The sequence below is a fragment of the Bos indicus x Bos taurus genome, chromosome 8, assembly GCF_003369695.1.
Source record: "Bos indicus x Bos taurus breed Angus x Brahman F1 hybrid chromosome 8, Bos_hybrid_MaternalHap_v2.0, whole genome shotgun sequence".
Lineage (NCBI taxonomy): Eukaryota > Metazoa > Chordata > Mammalia > Artiodactyla > Bovidae > Bos > Bos indicus x Bos taurus.
The window spans coordinates 39,199,630-39,218,272 of NC_040083.1; the positions used below are offsets into that span (position 1 = coordinate 39,199,630).

Genomic DNA, 18,643 nt, shown 5'->3' on the forward strand with positions numbered 1-18,643 from the left:
GATGCGAACAGCTGACTCATTGGAAAAGTCCCTGAAGCTAGGAAAGATTGAGGGCAGAAGGAGAAGAGGGCATCAGAGGATGAGATAGCTGGATGGCATCACTGATACAATCGACATGAACTTGGGGAAACTCCGGGACAGATGGTGAAGGACAGGGAGGCCTGGTGTGCTACAGTCCACGGGGTCGCAAAGAGTCCGACACAACATGGCTACTGAACAACAACAGCACTCAGAGCAATCTACAGATCTAATGCAATTCTTATCAAAACTCCACAGAACTAGAAAAAATTCTAAAGTTTGTATGAAACTACAAAAGATCCTTTGAGAAAGGGAACAACCTTGATAAAGAAGAACAAAGCTGGAGGTAGCATGGAGAAAGGACAGTTCTTCAATAAATGGTGTTGAGAAAATTGCACAGATACATGCAAAAGAATGAAATTAGACCATTATCTTACACCACATATAAAAATTAACATCGAAACAGATTAAAAACTTGAATGTTTAACCCAAAACCATAAAATTCCCAGTGGAAAACATAGGGAGTGGAAAACATCAATCACCTTCATTGATTATTATTATAAATATATAAATGATAAACTACTAAAAATAAAAATAAAGCTTGAAGTTTGTGCTCTAAAACTTTATTGTATGGTACTAAAACATACTCACCAGAATATGGGACTTTCACCAGGCTCTTTCACTTTGTAGTACTCTTTGTCTTGTGGCAAGACTTTGGTTAATCCAAAATCTCCTATTTTAACTCTGTTTTCATTCTCCACTAATATATTCCTTGTTGCCAGATCCCTGTGGATATATCTTTTTGTACCAAGATATTCCATCCCCTATGGATAAAATAACATTTTTCTTTCAGCCAGCTTAATAAACATAAACAATTTAGTCTTCTGGTTACCTACTCCCTTAATTATCTAAGGAAAATTCTAGAGAAAATAGAAAAAAATATATTATTTCTTAATAATTACTTCAACGTATTCTCTTTATTTGGGCTTCCCTGTGGCTAAGATGGTAAAGAATCCACCTGTGATACAGGAGACCTAGGTACAATCCTTGGTTCAGGAAGATCTCCTGGAGAAGGGAATGGCTACCCACTCCAATAATCTTGCCTAGAGAAACCCATGAACAAAGGAGTCTGGCGGGCTATAGTTCATGGGGTCCCAAAAGAGTCAGACATGACTGAGCAACTAAACACAAACTCTTTTCATTTACAACAAATAGCCATGATATTAGGTACCTTGCATATCTGAGATGTGTATTGCAGAAGTTTTTTATGATCTATCCGTTCTTTATGTTTTTGGAGATAGTCTCGTAAACTTCCATATGGTAAATACTCCATAATTAATCTTAGATTATGCCGGCCTATTAACACACAAATGAGAACATAATGTTTTATTCTGTCATGTTTTATTGATGAACTAATATAACATAACTGTGTATGAATGACCTAAAGAGATATAAAATCTGAGTCTAAGATGACAAAACCTGATTATAAATTAAAGGTCATGTGGTATTTAGGAACACTAACTTTCTGAATCAAAATGGTCTGAACATAAAGTTTTAGAAATACTTATGTTTTAATCTCCTGTAACCATTTATGCAAATCAAAATAAGCTGATGAGAAAACTTACTTTCTCTTCATCTATACTGAATAAAAAGGATCTAATTAAAAAATAATATTTTCATATAAAATATGAACAATTTCTTTCTTTAGAAATGATATTCCCTTGGTACGCTAAAGCAAAAATGGTAACCACCATCCTCACTGAAAAGAATGATCAGCCAAGTAATCAAGGATTTCTTGTAGTTACAGCCCAACACCAAACACAATCTCCAGTCATACAGAATGTTTCCTTCTCTGGACACTGGAATATTTTAAGTTCAGATCTTGGGACATCACGTGTTTCTATTACCCAGTATGCCAAAGACATATCCTAAGTTCAAAAAAAGTATCAATGGGCAACATACCAGCACTGTAGCAGACTCCTTTGTACTTTACAATGTTGTCATGCTGCAAGGATTTAAGGATTTCAATTTCTCTTTCGAAGTCTCTGAGGTGCTCTTCAGTACTGTGCTGGAGCTTTTTCACAGCCACCACCTCCCCAGTATTGTCTTGTAGAGGGTCATACCGGCACATCTCCACACTCCCAAAATTACCCTTAAACAGCACATATCACATTAAGATACAAATCTCAAGTTTTCTAGAAAATTACTAATTATGATTATACAGTCAATTTCAGCAGCTAGAATTAGAAGATGTATCTCTAAACTCACATTAAACAACTTTCAGAAAAAGGAGATAATATTTTAGTAGGTGGATAGTAAGCCTAAATATTTAATTTCTCCAAAAGGAATTAGAGGCTGAAATATAAATAACTTCAAAAAGGCATTATAACAAAACATAAACATTATTTTTTAAGATAAGCCAAAGGACATGCCAGGGAATTTCTAAATTTCTGTCACTAACTTCCAGGAAGAACTTTTCTTTTTCACAATATAGACATTGATATCACTGTCAGTGAGCTGTATAGAATAAGAGTCTGTTATGGACTGAATGTCCATGTCCCATCCCCTCAAATTTGTATGATAAAGCTCTAACCCCAATGTGGTGGAGACAGGGCCTCTGAAGAGGTCGTAAAGGTTAAATAAGGTCATAAGAGTGAGGCCTTCATCCTGAAGGCTAGTGCCATTACAAGAAGAGGAAGACACACCAGTGCTCTCTGCCGCATGAGGACACAGTGAGAAAGTTGCCATGTGGCAAGCTAAGAAGAGAGCCTTCACCAGAACTTGAACCCTACTGGAACCTTGATCTTAAGACTTATCTCAAGAACTTTGAGAAAAAAAATGTCTGCTGCTTAAGCCAAGGTCATGCTGTGTCATTGGTAGCTTCTGTAATTATCTCCTAATATTCTCTACATTCTGATATTCAAGCTCTTTTAAAATCCCCTTCCTTTGAGTGTAGGCTATAAACTCATTTATACTGAACATTGACTGAAAGTGAAAGAGAGTGAAAGACTGAAGGCAGGAGGAGAAGGGGATGACAGAGGATGAGATGGTTAGACTGACTGATGGACATGATTTTGAGCAAGCTCTGGGAGTTGGTGATGGACAGGGAAGCCTGGCGTGCTGCAGTCCATGGGGTCACGTAGAGTTGGACATGACTGAGCGACTGAACTGAACTGACAGTGAACAGAATATGGCAAGAGTGAGAAGATGCCACACCTGAGATAAGGATATAAAAAGTCTATGGCTTTAATCTTGGGTGTTTGCTCTCAGCAACCATGTTGTGAGGCAGCCTGTGGAGAGGCCCATGTAAGTGAGCTAGGAAGCAGATATTCTGAGGCCTATCAATAGCCATATGACAAGCTTGAAAGTAAGTCTTTCCCTAGTTAAGCTTTCAAATGAAACTGCAAGACCTGGCTGGCACCTTGGCTGCAGTCTTTTGAGAGACCCTGCACTAGAATCATCCAGCTAAGTTGCTCCTATATTCTTGACTCACCTAATGAATGTTTTTTGGTCTTTTTTTCAGCTGTTAAGTTTTAGGGTAATTTGTTGCAGAGCAATAGATGATGAATATACCAAATACCTAGACTTATTTTTGTCATTGCTACACTCTCTGAAACATTCTCAAGAATATTTTACAAAGGATGACATCAAAGTATTAATAAAACTAAGCCAATGTATAATATAGCCCCCAATGTTTAGCTCTGGCAAAACTGGATCAGAACATTTAGTTTAGATTCAATACCTAAGTGAGGCCTTCACATTGTGTCCATGCCAAAAATCCAGTTCATAAGGCCACATGGTACAGAACCCTATACTACCAAGCTTAGAGGAAGAATGAGGGCTTACCACTATGATTGGACCTACTAAGAAGTAAGCCTTTTCTATCTTACTTAAAATATATGTTGGTGCAAAAGTATTTGTGGGTTTTGCACTGAACTCTGCTTTTTGATATTGGAATACATTCTTAAACAAATATGATTATACTATATATTATTTTAATGCACATTTCTCGCTTTATGGAATTTTGCTAATGACTTATTACTTGTTGTTTAATTTATATATATATATATATATATATATATTTATTTTAGACTAGGGAAATGATGTTAGACAAAAAACAAATTTGAGCAATTCAAAATAGGTCATAAAGCAGAGAAGACAATTTGCAACATCAACAATGCATTTGGCCCAGGAACTGCTAACAAATGTATAGTGCAGTGATGGTTCAAGAAGTTTTGCAAAGGAGTTGAAAGTGTTGAAGATGAGGAGCACAGTGGCTGGCCATTGGAAGTTGACAACGACCAATTCAGAGGATGATCAAAGCTGATCTTCTTACAACTACACAAAAAGTTGCCAAACCTGTGGCAGATTCATTTCGATATTTGGCAAAACTAATACAATATTGTAAAGTTAAAAAAAAAAATTAAATTAAATTAAAAAAAAAAAAAAAGAACATTCTATGGTCATTCAACATTTGAAGCAAACTGGAAAGGTGAAAAAGCTGGGTGCCTCATGAGCTAACCACAAATCAAAAAAATCATCATTTCAAAGTGTTGTCTTCTTTTATTCTATGCAACAATGAACCATTTCTCGATCTGATTGTGACATGCAATGAAAAGTGTATTCTCTACAACCAGCTCAGTGGCTGCACTGAGAAGAAGCTCCAAAGCACTTCCCAAAGCTGAACTTTGGGAGGTTTGGTAAAAGGTTTTGACAAAAAAGGTCATGATCACTGTTTGGTGATCTGCTGCCTGTCTGATCCACTATAGTTTTCTGAACCCTGGCGAAACCATTCCATCTGAGAAGTATGCCCAGCAAATCGATGAGATACACCTAAAACTGCAATGCTTGAAGCCAGCACTAGTCAACAGAAAGAACCCCAATTCTTCTCCATGACAACACTCAACCACACAGGACACAACAAATGCTTCAAAAGTTGAATGAACCGCTCTACGAAGTTCGGCCTCATTCTCCATATTCAGCTGACATCTCGCCAACTGACTACCACTTCTTCAAGCATCTCAACGATTTTTTGCAGGGAAAATGCATTCCAAAAGTCAGTCAAATCCTGAAGCACAGATTTTTATGCTACAGGAATAAACAAACTTATTTCTCATTGGCAAAAATGTGCTGATTGTAATGGTTCCTATTTTGATTAATAAAGATGTGTTTGAGCCTAGTTCTAATGGCTTAAAATTCACGGTCTGAAACTACAATAACTTTTTTACCAGCCTAAAATGTAGGCTATGCCTGACTGTGTTACCTTTCAGAAGAGAGAAACTGTCTGCTAGTAAACATGCCTTCTCCAGTCAACATCTGGACTCTGAATGAGCAAGCAGATTAATTATTTCTCCCTTAGGTGACTAAAAAAGGAGGCAGGTGGAAAGGCTTATTAATTGTTCTTTTCTCTATCTCATAACTAAAGTGCCCTCTACCAAGAAAGAATCTCATGGTCAAATTAATTGGGAAAAATATAGCTTAATTTATCCTCCTTTTGAAAATGTTCAATGCACAGTACATGTTAAAGGTTCCAACAAGTTTTTCAGTAAAGACAGCTATTCAACACAGCATTTCCCCAAAACCTGAAAACTAAGCCTTTTTTCTATAGACACCTTTTAAAACCTTTTTATCTTATATTGAAGTATAGTTGATTAATAATGCTGTGCTAGTTTTAGGTGTAGAGCAAAGTGATTCAGTTATACATATACACGTATCTGTTCTTTTTTCAAATTCTTTTCTCATTTAGGTTGTTATAAAATATTGAGCAGAGTTTCTTGTGTTATGTAGTAGGTACTTGCTGGTTATACAAACACTCTAAAACTCTGTGGAAAGTGAACTTTAGAGAGTCTCTTAAGTCTTTTCTCCCCTAAATAAAATGTTTTATGATTACACTTCAATTATTTAAAAATCTTCTGACACTTTACCTTGCCAAGTTGCTGTAGAAATTTCAAGTGTCTTTCTTCAAATTGTGTAGGGTCTCGGTCTTCAAAAGCACCAGAAAATCCTAGGGCACCTATTCTCATATTTGGTAACATGTCATTTTCTGTTAATAGTTCATAATCTGGAGAAATAAATAACATTTCTAACATAATCTGGCAAATCCATTCTCTGGGTTAAAATTATTCTTATTCAGGCTGACCAAAATAATCATAAGGAGTTAGAAACACTAAATACAAATTGATACAAGGCAACTCTGAACGTTTAGACTGTTAATGGAAGCCTTGAATTATAACTCATAATTGGACAGGTTTTTGGTAAAGATTTTTGCAAAGGATAAATGAATACTTTCCAAAATAGGCAATTTTAATATTTATAAAGTAAGTTAGTATGCCGATTTTTGTGGCAAGAAGAACAAGCAGTATTGGAACAGAAAATATTTATGGGTCAGACACAGGTATATTTAGCTAAGTTTTTTAAGGAGGAGAGGACAAACAAAAATCTACTTCATATTTAGAAAATTAATCAGCTATATGTGAGAGCTAGTTTAAAAAACAAAGAATTGTTTATAAAAAAATCAAATAAGCTTCTCAGTGTACTAATTAAATAGCAAACTAAATTGAGATTATTAAAAGGGTAAAAGCATTTTATGAAAATACTTCACAATCAATGAGACTAGAATATGTATAAGGTAGAAAAAGTCATATGAATGTAAGAAATTAAGAGGGTCTAAAAGACATCAGGGAACTTCCCAGAGGGGGATTACAAAATTAGTAAGGATTTATTAAATACATCATTAAGATTGTTCCAACAGTACATACCTGGAGTAAACAAACTATTAAGATCTCTTATAATGGCTCTGAAAGAAGGCCTAAAATCTGGTTCATAATCCATGCAATTATTAATAAGATTTGCTAATTCTGTCCACTTTGGCGCAGGAAGCTGGTGCCTATCTTCATAAAACTGTAGTTTCTATAATTAAAGAACCACATGTTGAGAATAAATTATAAATGCCATGTAAACCTTTTTTTTTTAACATAAAATTGGCCAAAGAATATCAAATAATGTGAAAGAAATATTAGGAATCACAAAATAATTACAACTTCACTGTTTATATAAACTTACTCTTTGAGAATCCAAAGCACTCAGAGGCTTATCTCCTCCACTGCAGATTTCCCACAATGTGGTACCAAAACTCCATTTGTCTGTTGCCAGGTTTAGATTTTTAGGATTTTCAATGCATTCAGGTGGTACCCATGGTATTCTCTCCTGCAGGACTTTTAAATGATAGTTAAAAAAAAAAAAAGCTTAAATAACTCCCTTAATAAAACAATTCTTATATATGTTAATAATTTCACACAAATTGGAATAATCAAATCATTTTAATTTGCTTGGGGGCGGGGGTATGTTCATGCATATACACATGCTTAAGGGCCAGAAGGAACCTCTGAGATCACCTAATTCAATATCTCAGCTTTAACAATGTCAACGTTAAGACCCATAATGATTGAATAATTTGCCCAAAGTTATACAATTTGTTAATAGCACAGAATTAGTTACTGTACAATGAATCCTGGATCGACTAAATTTTACATTAAACCGTAGTGTTTCAACTATTGCCCCGTTCTCTCTAACCTTTCCTAATAGCTATGCATTCACAATATTTTTTTCCCCCGTACATTTTTTCCCAAATTGCTTCTTGACATATTTTTTACTTCTTAACAATGTATAAACAATAAAGGTAATGTTAACATCATTTCAATCTGTACTAATGACTCAATAGTAGTCACTATTCTAACCTGCAAATGAAAAACAAGGGCCAATAGGCAAATGAATGATTAAATTATACCAAGATATTCTTGGCACAATATTGATATACATAGGTTCTGCCCAGACCATGAAATCTTCCAAGTTAATTTTTTGATGTCTTTGATCCCATCAGAAAAATGATATTCACAAAAGGAGGGAACACTTTAACTTTACCCTCTGGTATTCTGGCATAGACAGAATGATAGAAGATAGATATATATAAGTAAATAGGTATGTAAATAAGTAAATAAATAAATAAGAACGATAAACTGTTGCATCTTTTGCTATATTTTGGTAAAGCAATGTGAATATTTCTGATGTATAATTAAGAGATTTTAAGAGTACAGAGTCCTTTTCTCCTTCATACAAATATATATTCTCTTTCTTCACATTCCACTCCAAAGGGTAAAATCCCCAAGTATCAGATCTAAATTCCTATAACATTTTCTGCCCTATAGTCCCTGTCCTCACTGTCATATAAGGGTACAGAGTTCAACTACTATTAGCTCCAAAAAGAAACCACGCATCAATGTACAAAAGTTGATAAATCTGGATTCTAAATGTAGAGCATTCAATTAGAGAAATTAGCTAGTTCAATGAAACACAATTACAACACTATTTGGACCAAAAAAACACTCCTCTTTGACTGAAATTTTTAATTTTGTTAAGGATGTTACCGACACAAAAGAAAAGTAAAAGAAGTCATAATTAGCTGAATAATTAAACAAAATAAAAATTTCAAACTAGAAATACTTCTTCTCAAATTTTTATTTAATGATTAAAGAGAATAAAAATTTAGAAAATTTACTTGTGATTCAAAGACTGATATTAAAAAATTCCACAATAAAATTGGATAAAACCTGACATTTCATACTTAATTAGGGATTAAAACTGCTTCAAAAAATCACTTTACAGTTCACGGAAACGTAAGAAAGGACAAATAGACAAGAGTCTAAGATGTAACTATAATTTAGGTTGCTGAAAATGGTAACTAAATTTATTAAGCAAGAATATGTCAATAAAATAGTGTTTGAGAAAAATTAACAGCATGATTTTTATACCTCTTTCCAAGCAAAGGTTAATAAAGTTAAATTTGATTCCTGTTGAACTTACTGTCTTTTGGCAAAACTGTAATACTAATGCCAGGATCACTAAGTTTGATGAAAGGAGGATTTCCTGTCTTCCTGTCTTCTTCTCTGATAAGAAGAATATTTTTGGCGCACACATTCCCATGAATAAGGGTTTTTTCTTCCTATTAAAATTAATTGCATAAACATTCAAATATTAACCCACAAATATTTGAGCACTTAGTATGTCCAGGGCCCGCAAGTGGATTTAAAAAACAAAAATTAAGTAAACATTAATTTGGAGGTACACTTTGAGAAAATAAAAGGAAATGTTATAGCAGCACTGTGCTTCCTATTTTACATTTTAAACAAAACAATAATCTATACCCATGATGAAACAAATACTTACTTTTATAATTTTATAGGCTATCTTATTTAATTATTAATTTATTTTTTGCCACACTCGGCGGCATATGGGATCTTAGCATCCTGACCAAAGATTGGACCTGTACCCCCTGCTTGGAAATGCTAAGTCTTAACCACTGGACTGCCAGGGAAGTCTCCGAAAAATTAATATTTTTTAAAATTACTTTATGCCAGTTCACTTTATGAATCTTGAGATTTTAAACTGTATGTATTTGTAGATAGCAGCTGACACAAGAAATATTGTTTCTGTTCAGAAGGTGCACTCTGAAGAATCTGATCACTGGATGGCCCTCCAGTATTTTGCTTTTCTGACAATATTACTTTCTCAGTGGACATAATTTCCAATTACCTACAAATATCGTAACAAGAGACTTTCTACAGGATTTTTATGTTGTCCATAGCTCTTTTTTTTTTTTTTTGATAATTTTTCATTCAATTCTTTAAAGCCAAGGTACACAAACTACAGATTATCCTTCAGCAGTTCTAAGAGACTGATGGAATGACAATACTACTTGTTTCAAAATTTATTTCACATAAATATACACCTAAAATAATCCCTTTCCCCAACTGACACAGATTATTTTAAATAACTCAGCATCTATAGACTTATTTCTTGTTCCCAGGTCAAGATCCTTTCACACAGCTTCATAATGTAAAATAGTAAGTTGACAAAAGAATATACTACTTACTAGAAAATGCATGGCCCATGCCAACTGTTTAGCCACTTCAAGTTTCCATAATATATTTATAGAATTTTTATTCTTTTTCAGATACGTATCTAGTGATCCAAATTTTACAAATTCCTGAACCAGAATATCTGCATTAAAATATAATAATAATAAGGCTAAAATATAATACAATGAAAATATATATAATTTTAAACTTTTATAAATATATTTATAGTTATATGTGAGTATTATAGGTAAAGAAATTAAATTACATGAAATTCAATAATTTAAAGAAAGCATAACAGGTATATACTACTGCATTTTGGAGTTTTAGTTTATTCACAACAGTAAGAGGCAGAAGTCTAAATAATTATATATAAACACAATATCATATATAGAATGAATCTCAAATTATGACTCTGCTTCAACTAATATTAAAATTAGTTTTCATATGTATATAACAATTTTTGGTGACAAAAGTCGCCTTTGGATCTTGCTGGGTGACTAAAACAAATGTTATGAAAGTTTTGCTGCCCATGGTTAATTTGGAGAATAATCCATACATCAATAATAAAGAATTTACTGCAGAGAAATTTACATTAGTATTAAAAAAAAAAAAGATCTCGGAGTTTCAATGAGCCACTGACTGTCCTATGTCCCATTACTATGGACTACAAAATTTTTTAAATTGTCAATTATGAAATACCATCAATTATATCACATTCAGATACTTTTAATGTGAAAAAAATGCATCACAGAGTCAATGAAATAAGTATAAAACCAAAAGAACTGGGATTATATGCTCTAAAACACTGTTTTCAAACTTTGTAAGGAAGTATATTCTCCTTTTCCCCTAAATGAAAAAGTATGGGAAATATTAATAAATAAAAAAAAGAAATACAGTGTTTTGTGTTTCAACAATATTTAATTTGTTATAGTTATACTGATAGCCAACTATGATCCTAAAATTAAATTTTCTATATAAATAAAAATGGATGTTTTGAAAGACATAACATTAACAGAAAGGAAGCTGGTGGTTTTACTTACTCTCCTCTCCACAGACACATACTCCATAATTTAAAATCAGATGTTTGTGAGAAAGCTGGCTCATCATGCTTGCTGCTTCAAAGAAAGACTAAGGAAAAGAAAAAAAAATTAAAAGTTGCAAAAGAATTACCTTTCATGTCTATAAGCATTCACAGTTCAGAAAGATACTCTAATTTTTCATTAGAAAAATGAACTTCTATTCTCAGCAGGACTATATACAAGACTACAATGTGCTTTGGTCCCTTTAGATTTGCAACTTCCATCAACCTTGATGTTAGAGTTCATTTCCAAGAAACCCCTGATTTAAGCTTAGTTTAAGGAAAGAGCAATGAGAAAGACCAATCGTGATACAGGGCAATGTGAATGATGCAAAATAAACAGTCTTAGACCCACAGCAGCCAGAGTGGAGAACAGAGATATATACAGCTGCATACACCAGAGACAGTGATGTGCAACTGCAGTAAACATGGATGGGAGCTTCAATTAACACTTCCTAAAGAATTAAGAATGATGACTTGGCAGATAAAACAGTCTAACACCTATGTCAGGAGACTGGCAGATAATATCACTCTAACTCAACTAAACTTTGCCTAGAACTTCGGGGTATGGTTGTTGACGATCACAATCACCAACACTGTGGAGTTCTGGATTATAACAACTCTTTGGCTTGTATGTTTCACATTATCTTTTACTAACTTCTTTTAAGACATTTTAAGTTCATAAATGTATGTTACATCACGTTTGGTGATATATTACTGTGCTAAAGACTCTGGCAACTGGCAGCAGGATTTCTGCTGGCTAGCATCTTCAGATGATGCCCAGAGGTATCCATCCACATTTCACCTACACAGTGTTCCTCAGTACACTGCCCTTCAAACTTTTTTAAAAAGTAGATTAAATTACAGAGGAAACCTGTGGAACCCAGGAAGCTCTGGGGAGCTAACTTTAAAACCAACTGCCTTAGTATTATATATGCAAAGATGTAATCAAACACTTAACACCACACTTAAAAATTAGTTTGGAAATTAGTTACAATGAAAAAATTCTGTTAGTTTTTAGCCCCAACAGAATGCATCCTCAGAAAGGTCTTTGATAAATATACTTTTAAAAATTATAATTTGAAAAGCCACATGAATCAATGTGTTTTGTGTGTATGAGAGCATATTTTAACTATCATAAACTACATGAATTATATAAAGAATATACAAACCTCTGAATAGTTTCTATGTGCTTTATCCAGAACTTTTAAAAGAACTTCTGTTTCATGCAGCTGACCATAGTCTCCTATTTCTCTTCTTATACCTTTAAAAATTTTTGTAAAAGTTCCTTGGCCAAGGCTTTCATTCTTTAACCAAAAAAAAAAAGAGGAAAGCATGAATAAGAATGGAGGAAGATGTGGGAATTAGGAAATATGTCCAATGACAAGAGTTATGGTATGGGGAGGGAGGAGGGAGGAGGGTTCAGGATGGGGAGCACATGTATACCTGTGATGGATTCATTCTGATATTTGGCAAAACTAATACAATTATGTAAAGCTTAAAAATAAAATAAAATTAAAATTACAAAAAAAAAAAAATTCATGAGCAAATATTTCCTTTACAAACCAAATCTGGATTTGAGACTCCATATTAATTATATTCTGCTTTCTTCATAGTAATAAAACACAGAAAACAAAGATTAAAGAATAAAGTGTAATTTGATTTCACCCTGTTCTTAAATGCCCTAAATTAGGTATAATTATCAATTTTAACACTTTTTATAATGTCAGTGTTACCTACATTTATTTGCATGTGAGTCTCTTTCCTTGCTTGCCTTTCCTGATAGTGCAGAATGTCTGACCTGTTCTTTATTACTACTTACTATTTGTGTGACCTTGTACAGGCCATTTAATCTTTCTATACTGCAGAAAGAATAGAAAGAAAGAATATCTTGGTATCCTCATCTGAAGAATGGGGATAATGATTATTTTTCCAAAGAACTCTCATGAACAATAAATGAAAAAATACACAATAGCACTTAGTGCAGTCCACAACAGAGTAAATGCTGAATTAAGTGTTAGCTATTACTACTATTACTAGTGCTTCCTATATACCCTTACAGAATAATTGAAAGCCTGCAATCTGAAGCAGGGCTGCCTGCACTCTATTATTATTAGTTTTGCAATGTTAGTCAGGTTACCTAGCAACTCCCTGCTTCTTGTTACTCACATAAGATTCATATCTTTGTAATTCTGAATAATTCTATCTATTGTTTCCTTAAGGAATTCAGATATCAGTTTGGTCTTTCTCATTCTACTTTTCATGTCCCTTAAGCTCTCTTTCATAATTTCCATTTCTCTCTCCCTATCTGCAGCATTTAAACGATTTTCAGATCTTTCAATTCAGTAGTTCTCTCTTCAACTATGAATAATCTGCCTTTTACTTTGTCCCTTTTTAAATGTCAATGAGTATATTTTCCACTTCTGTACTTTTTCCCCCAAATCTTTTTGGGCTATGTTGATACTATCTTGGGTTTTTCCCTTGTTTTCAACTCCTTTTTAATGTTTAAACATATAAATGTGTACTTTATAGCTTCTATCTGAAAAGTCTATGAAGCTCTTAGATATAATTTTGATGCCTGTTGGTCTGCTGATTCTTGCTTAATCCTGGATTACTACTTCTCCATATGTTTTTAAATTTTCAGCTTAAAGCTCATGTTTGGAGTCATTTTATCTGTGGGAATCTTAGGTGGCCTACATTAAGAGGATATCCTTCCAGAAAGATTTTATATTTGCTTTTGACGACCACCACAAGGTGTTACTAAAGGAGTACCACCTATTATTTTAATTTAATTTATTGGGTTCAGTTCAGTTCAGTAGCTCAGTTGGGTCCAACTCTTTGCGACTCCATGAACTGCAACATGCCAGGCTTCCCTGTCCATCACCAACTCCCGGAGTCCACCCAAACCCATGTCCATCGTGTCAGTGATGCCATCCAACCATCTCATCCTCTGTTGTCCCCTTCTCCTCCTGCCTTCAATCTTTCCCAGCATCAGGGTCTTTTCCAATGAGTCAGCTCTTCGCATCAGGTGGCCAAAGTATTGGAGTTTCAGCTTCAACATCAGTCTTTCCAATGAACACCCAGGACTGATCTCCTTTAGGATGGACTGGCTGGATCTCCTTGCAGGCCAAGGGACTCTTAAGAGTCTTCTCCCACGCCACAGTTCAAAAGCATCAATTCTTCTGTGCTCAGCTTTCTTCACAGTCCAACTCTCACATCCATACATGACCACTGGAAAAACCATAGCCTTGACTAGACGAACCTTTGTTGGCAAAGTAATGTCTCTGCTTTTGAATATGCTGTCTAGGTTGGTCATATGGAGAAGGCAATGGCACTCCACTCCAGTACTCTTGCCTAGAAAATCCCATGGACGGAGGAGCCTAGTAGGCTGCAGTCCATGGGGTCGCTAACAGTTGGGCACAACTGAGCGACTTCAGTTTCACTTTTAGCAGCAGCAGCAGGTTGGTCATAACTTTCCTTTCAAGGAGTAAGCATCTGTTAATTTCATGGCTGCAGTCACCATCTGCAGTGATTTTGGAGCCCAGAAAAATAAAGTCAGCCACTGTTTCCATTGTTTCACCATCTATTCGCCATGAAGTGATGGGACTGGATGCCATGATCTTAGTTTTCTGAATGTTGAGCTTTAAGCCAACTTTTTCACTCTCCTCTTTCACTTTCATCAAGAGGTTCTTTAGTTCTTCAATTTATTGGCTTAGGGTTTCTCAAACCATGCAGGTGGTATAAACTTTAATTCAAAAGTTTATAATTACAAATTCTCAGGATGAACTTTTTCCTAACTTAAGAGCACAACTAAAACAGACAACATTCTTTTTCTCTTTTTGCTAGTGGATAAATTTTTCACAATCCATATACTGTTTCACTGAGGATCCATTTACTTAAGAATCCTGGCTTTATTCACAGATAGCCTTACTTTTAACTCCTTGTCTTGTATAGAACTCAAGACTTGGCCCTTTTTTGGTACTGCTTTTATCTCTTAGTTCTCTTGATTAGTGAGAATAATCCTAATTTCCCAAAATGTCCTGTGGCCAAACATGAGCTCTTATGTGTTACTACTGTTTTCAGTACCTTCTTTGAATTTCCCTTACTTTCTTGAGAACCTGAGAATTAAGATACTTTTTCAGAAGACTTTTAATTTTTAATTTTTTAAAAATTTCTCAAAAGAGAATACAATTCCATTCTTAAAATAATTAACTCATTTGGTATCACACATTCACAGGAAATCAAAGTATCTGAACTGCTATAAAAATTTTTATAACATAGGTTATAATAAAATAGTTCTAAATGTCATGTGAATGAATGCGGGGTAGAAAATGAAGAACATTTGTTTAAAAAGACAAAAACAGTTGTTTTAAAAAGACAGAAAGACAATAATCAGCATCCATTGACTTACAAATACCAAATCTTCATTTCTAATTTTGTGGAACACCATTTGGTTCACATTATTATGCCTTTGTAAAGTTGGTGAGGTTGGTACATCAGAAATACCATTGGTTCTGAAGACTAGAAGGTTTGATTTGTCTGTTTAAAAAAAGGATAGAATGAATGAAAAAAAAATACATAAAATCAAAACACACTGAGAATATAAATTGCTCTAAAGGAATAAAATAAAATGTGTCCTATATAAAAGAAATGCTTAACAGCCTCTTATTGTTCCTTTTTATTTTTCCATGGAAAACTATTTTAGGAGTTTTTTCATTGAAGTCTGATGTACTCTAACCAGTTATTATATGCAAAATTATAATCATTTTCTTAACTAGTACAATTTTTCAGGAATTTTAATATGCCTGTTATCTCAAGAGGTTTCTAATCTTACTATTTTCATTTTAAAAGATAATTGAAAAGAAATTAAGATTCTAAAAGGATCTAAAAGTATTTATTCAGAATAACATGAGAATTTGGTTGTGAGGTCTTTCGGTTCAATAAATAAGTAGCTTATTGATCCTATGAAATTATTATTTCTTAAAATAAATTTTAGCATTATACAATCTTAAGTCACTTATAGACAACCCAAACCAAACTGAACAATTCTATTAGAGGATGCTTGTACAACATATGAGGAAAAAATTCATTGTTTTTGGAGCTTTTTCTCTCCTGTTTTTTGTGAAATCAGTATACCAAAGATATCGCCCACCAAATACAACACCCAAGACCAGTATTTTAAAAATAACTAGAAAACTATTTTACCTTTTGGCTTTGGGGGACAGCATTTAGTAAACTGGAAAATTATACTGTCTGAGCGAACAGTTTCCATCTGGTAGCAATTCAGAAGATCTTTAAGATTACTGAAGTTCTTCTTAGTACCACTGAGGTTGTATTCTCCATTCTCATTTTTGGTAATCAAACAGTGCTTATATTCAATAACATTTTCTCGCTATGTAAGTTTAATTATAAAGAAAGGGGAGGAAAAATCACAATGGACATCATAGTGATTACTGTGACAAAAAGGATATCACAAAAACAACCAACAGAACACTTGAACCATGAATCCTAACGTAGTATCAGCATAAGGTGACCAAGGTGTTAGATGCCTCAAAAAGGCATCTAATTGCAACTGCCTAGTCTATAAATGTGGCTTATTGAAAGGCAAGGAAGAAAGCAATAATAATAAACAATAATAATAGCATCCTTAAGAACCTTCCACATTTACAAGACATAGTATAAAACGATTTTAGCACAATAGGCCTTCCATGAGTTGGCTTCTGCCTCCATCTCCAACCTTAACTCCTGCCACTCTCAACATATAATCCATGTTTTAGCTTATTGAGTGGCTTACAAAATTTAAAGCAAATGCCATGCCATTTTATGCCTTGAAAACTGTAAGTGCTATCTCTCTGTAGAATGTACATCCTTTCCTTTTGAGCAATGTCTTTAATTCTTAAAACTCAGTTTAATTTCACTTTTTCTGTGAGGTCCTCCCTAACAACACTTACTCCATTCCACAGGCAAAGGTGATGACCTGTTTCTCTGTGCCATTACAGTATTTGTATAATTATCTCTAATATGGCAATTCTGATAATATTCAGTTTTTCAATGTTTGTCTTATGTGCTGTACTTCTCATCCATCTATTTTTAAACATATTCAATCTGCCAAAAACATATTCAATCAACTTACAATCATTTTTTATAAAATCAACTCATCTCTGGTCAGTCTCAAGTCCTTCCTACTCTAAAGGACCTATTTTAATCATTGTAAACCTTCTCTTATTGTCTTATTTGCTTACACTGGATAATGTTGTATAATAAACAATGCTCAATTTAATATTTTTTGGTATACTTCATTTTTGTTTTACAAAAAGATAAATTTCTTAAGCAGGGTTATATCATATGCTCCCTAATATACAGCCCTCATATTACACTAGACTAATACAGTAAACATAAAAATATACACATTTTGATTTGATAATTGAATATAATAGACTGTGAATTAGGATAGACTATCAGTATTTTACAATGTTAAAGTCATGGAGCAACCTACTTTCTATATTTTCATGGACAATTAATCCACTTTACATATGTTAAATATGATTGTTTTTTATAAAAATTAAAATAATAACACAATTCTTATAGTCTCTACTTTTAAAAAGTATGATAAATTTTGGAAGCAGCTATAAAGTTTCTCAAGATTTATACCATGAAATTGCTTTATAAGTGATAGTATATCTTATATAATTTTGTACAGTAAATAATTTTAGTTGAGATCCAAAATGGTCTGTATTAACAGTGAGATTTCATTACAGTATTACACTTAAAGTGTACATTGTAGATCATTATTCTTAATATTGGAAAAACCACCAGTTAAAAGTACAATGTCTTTTTCTTTGTTATTACCCTATTTTGCTCTAATTCTATAACCGTTACCAGTAAAATGAAAGTTTACTTCTAATTTGTTTTGTTCTACACGTTTTGGTAAAGGTTTCCATTTTTGTGACAAAAGAGACTTCAAAAGATGTGATGAAATCAGACATACTGGTAATACTCAAACAAAAAAATCCAGATAAAAAGATACTAAGATATTACAAATAATTTTTAACATTAAATCCTAGGAGTTATATTTTGTTTATTTATAAAGAATTCCTGAGGTAAATTAAGCTTACTTAATTGCTAGTTATCATATCCAGAACTATCACTTGGAGCATTAAAAAGGAAATACAGTAGATATTATCAAAGGGGAATTACATGCACTAAATAAACATATTACCATTAATTATGTCATACTAACCTCAACAGCAAAAGTCAGAAAATATTTATTAAAGTCCTTAGGACTGCATCGAAGTACATAGAGTCCAGTCTGATTACCTGTTTTCTTCAGTTTACTGATAGCAAAATCCATTCTAAAGGTAAAGAAATAATTTGAATGATAATGTAGTAAGAACCATGACATTACAACCAAAGTGTCATCTAAAAGATCAAAAGTCAAATCTAAAACTCTAAGAATTTTTATAAGTCTCCTCTACTTTATACTTTTACCAATAATCTTGCAAGGAAAAATACTTAAGTACCAAGCCATTCTGCAATAAGTTCACATTGATTCAAGGAGCAATTATATTGCTTTAAAAACATAAGGTATCATAAGACATACAAAATCATAAAGAACACAACTCATTCCTTTGAC

General features: G+C 33.4%; 1 protein-coding gene across 2 annotated transcripts in view; it reads right to left on the reverse strand.

The window, feature by feature from the left end:
- JAK2 (Janus kinase 2) overlaps window positions 1-18,643 on the reverse strand; it is a 118,605-nt gene that overhangs the window by 11,685 nt on the left and 88,277 nt on the right. For both annotated transcript variants that reach the window (XM_027549343.1, XM_027549342.1), the window contains exons 10-22: window positions 18,251-18,362; window positions 16,216-16,402; window positions 15,422-15,549; window positions 12,183-12,317; window positions 10,973-11,060; window positions 9,947-10,074; window positions 8,878-9,016; window positions 7,081-7,232; window positions 6,777-6,927; window positions 5,943-6,079; window positions 1,981-2,170; window positions 1,250-1,374; window positions 670-842 (exon numbers count right to left, since the gene is read on the reverse strand). In XM_027549343.1, the coding sequence (XP_027405144.1) occupies window positions 670-842; window positions 1,250-1,374; window positions 1,981-2,170; window positions 5,943-6,079; window positions 6,777-6,927; window positions 7,081-7,232; window positions 8,878-9,016; window positions 9,947-10,074; window positions 10,973-11,060; window positions 12,183-12,317; window positions 15,422-15,549; window positions 16,216-16,402; window positions 18,251-18,362 (1,845 nt within the window). The remainder of the gene's footprint in view (window positions 1-669; window positions 843-1,249; window positions 1,375-1,980; window positions 2,171-5,942; window positions 6,080-6,776; window positions 6,928-7,080; window positions 7,233-8,877; window positions 9,017-9,946; window positions 10,075-10,972; window positions 11,061-12,182; window positions 12,318-15,421; window positions 15,550-16,215; window positions 16,403-18,250; window positions 18,363-18,643) is intronic.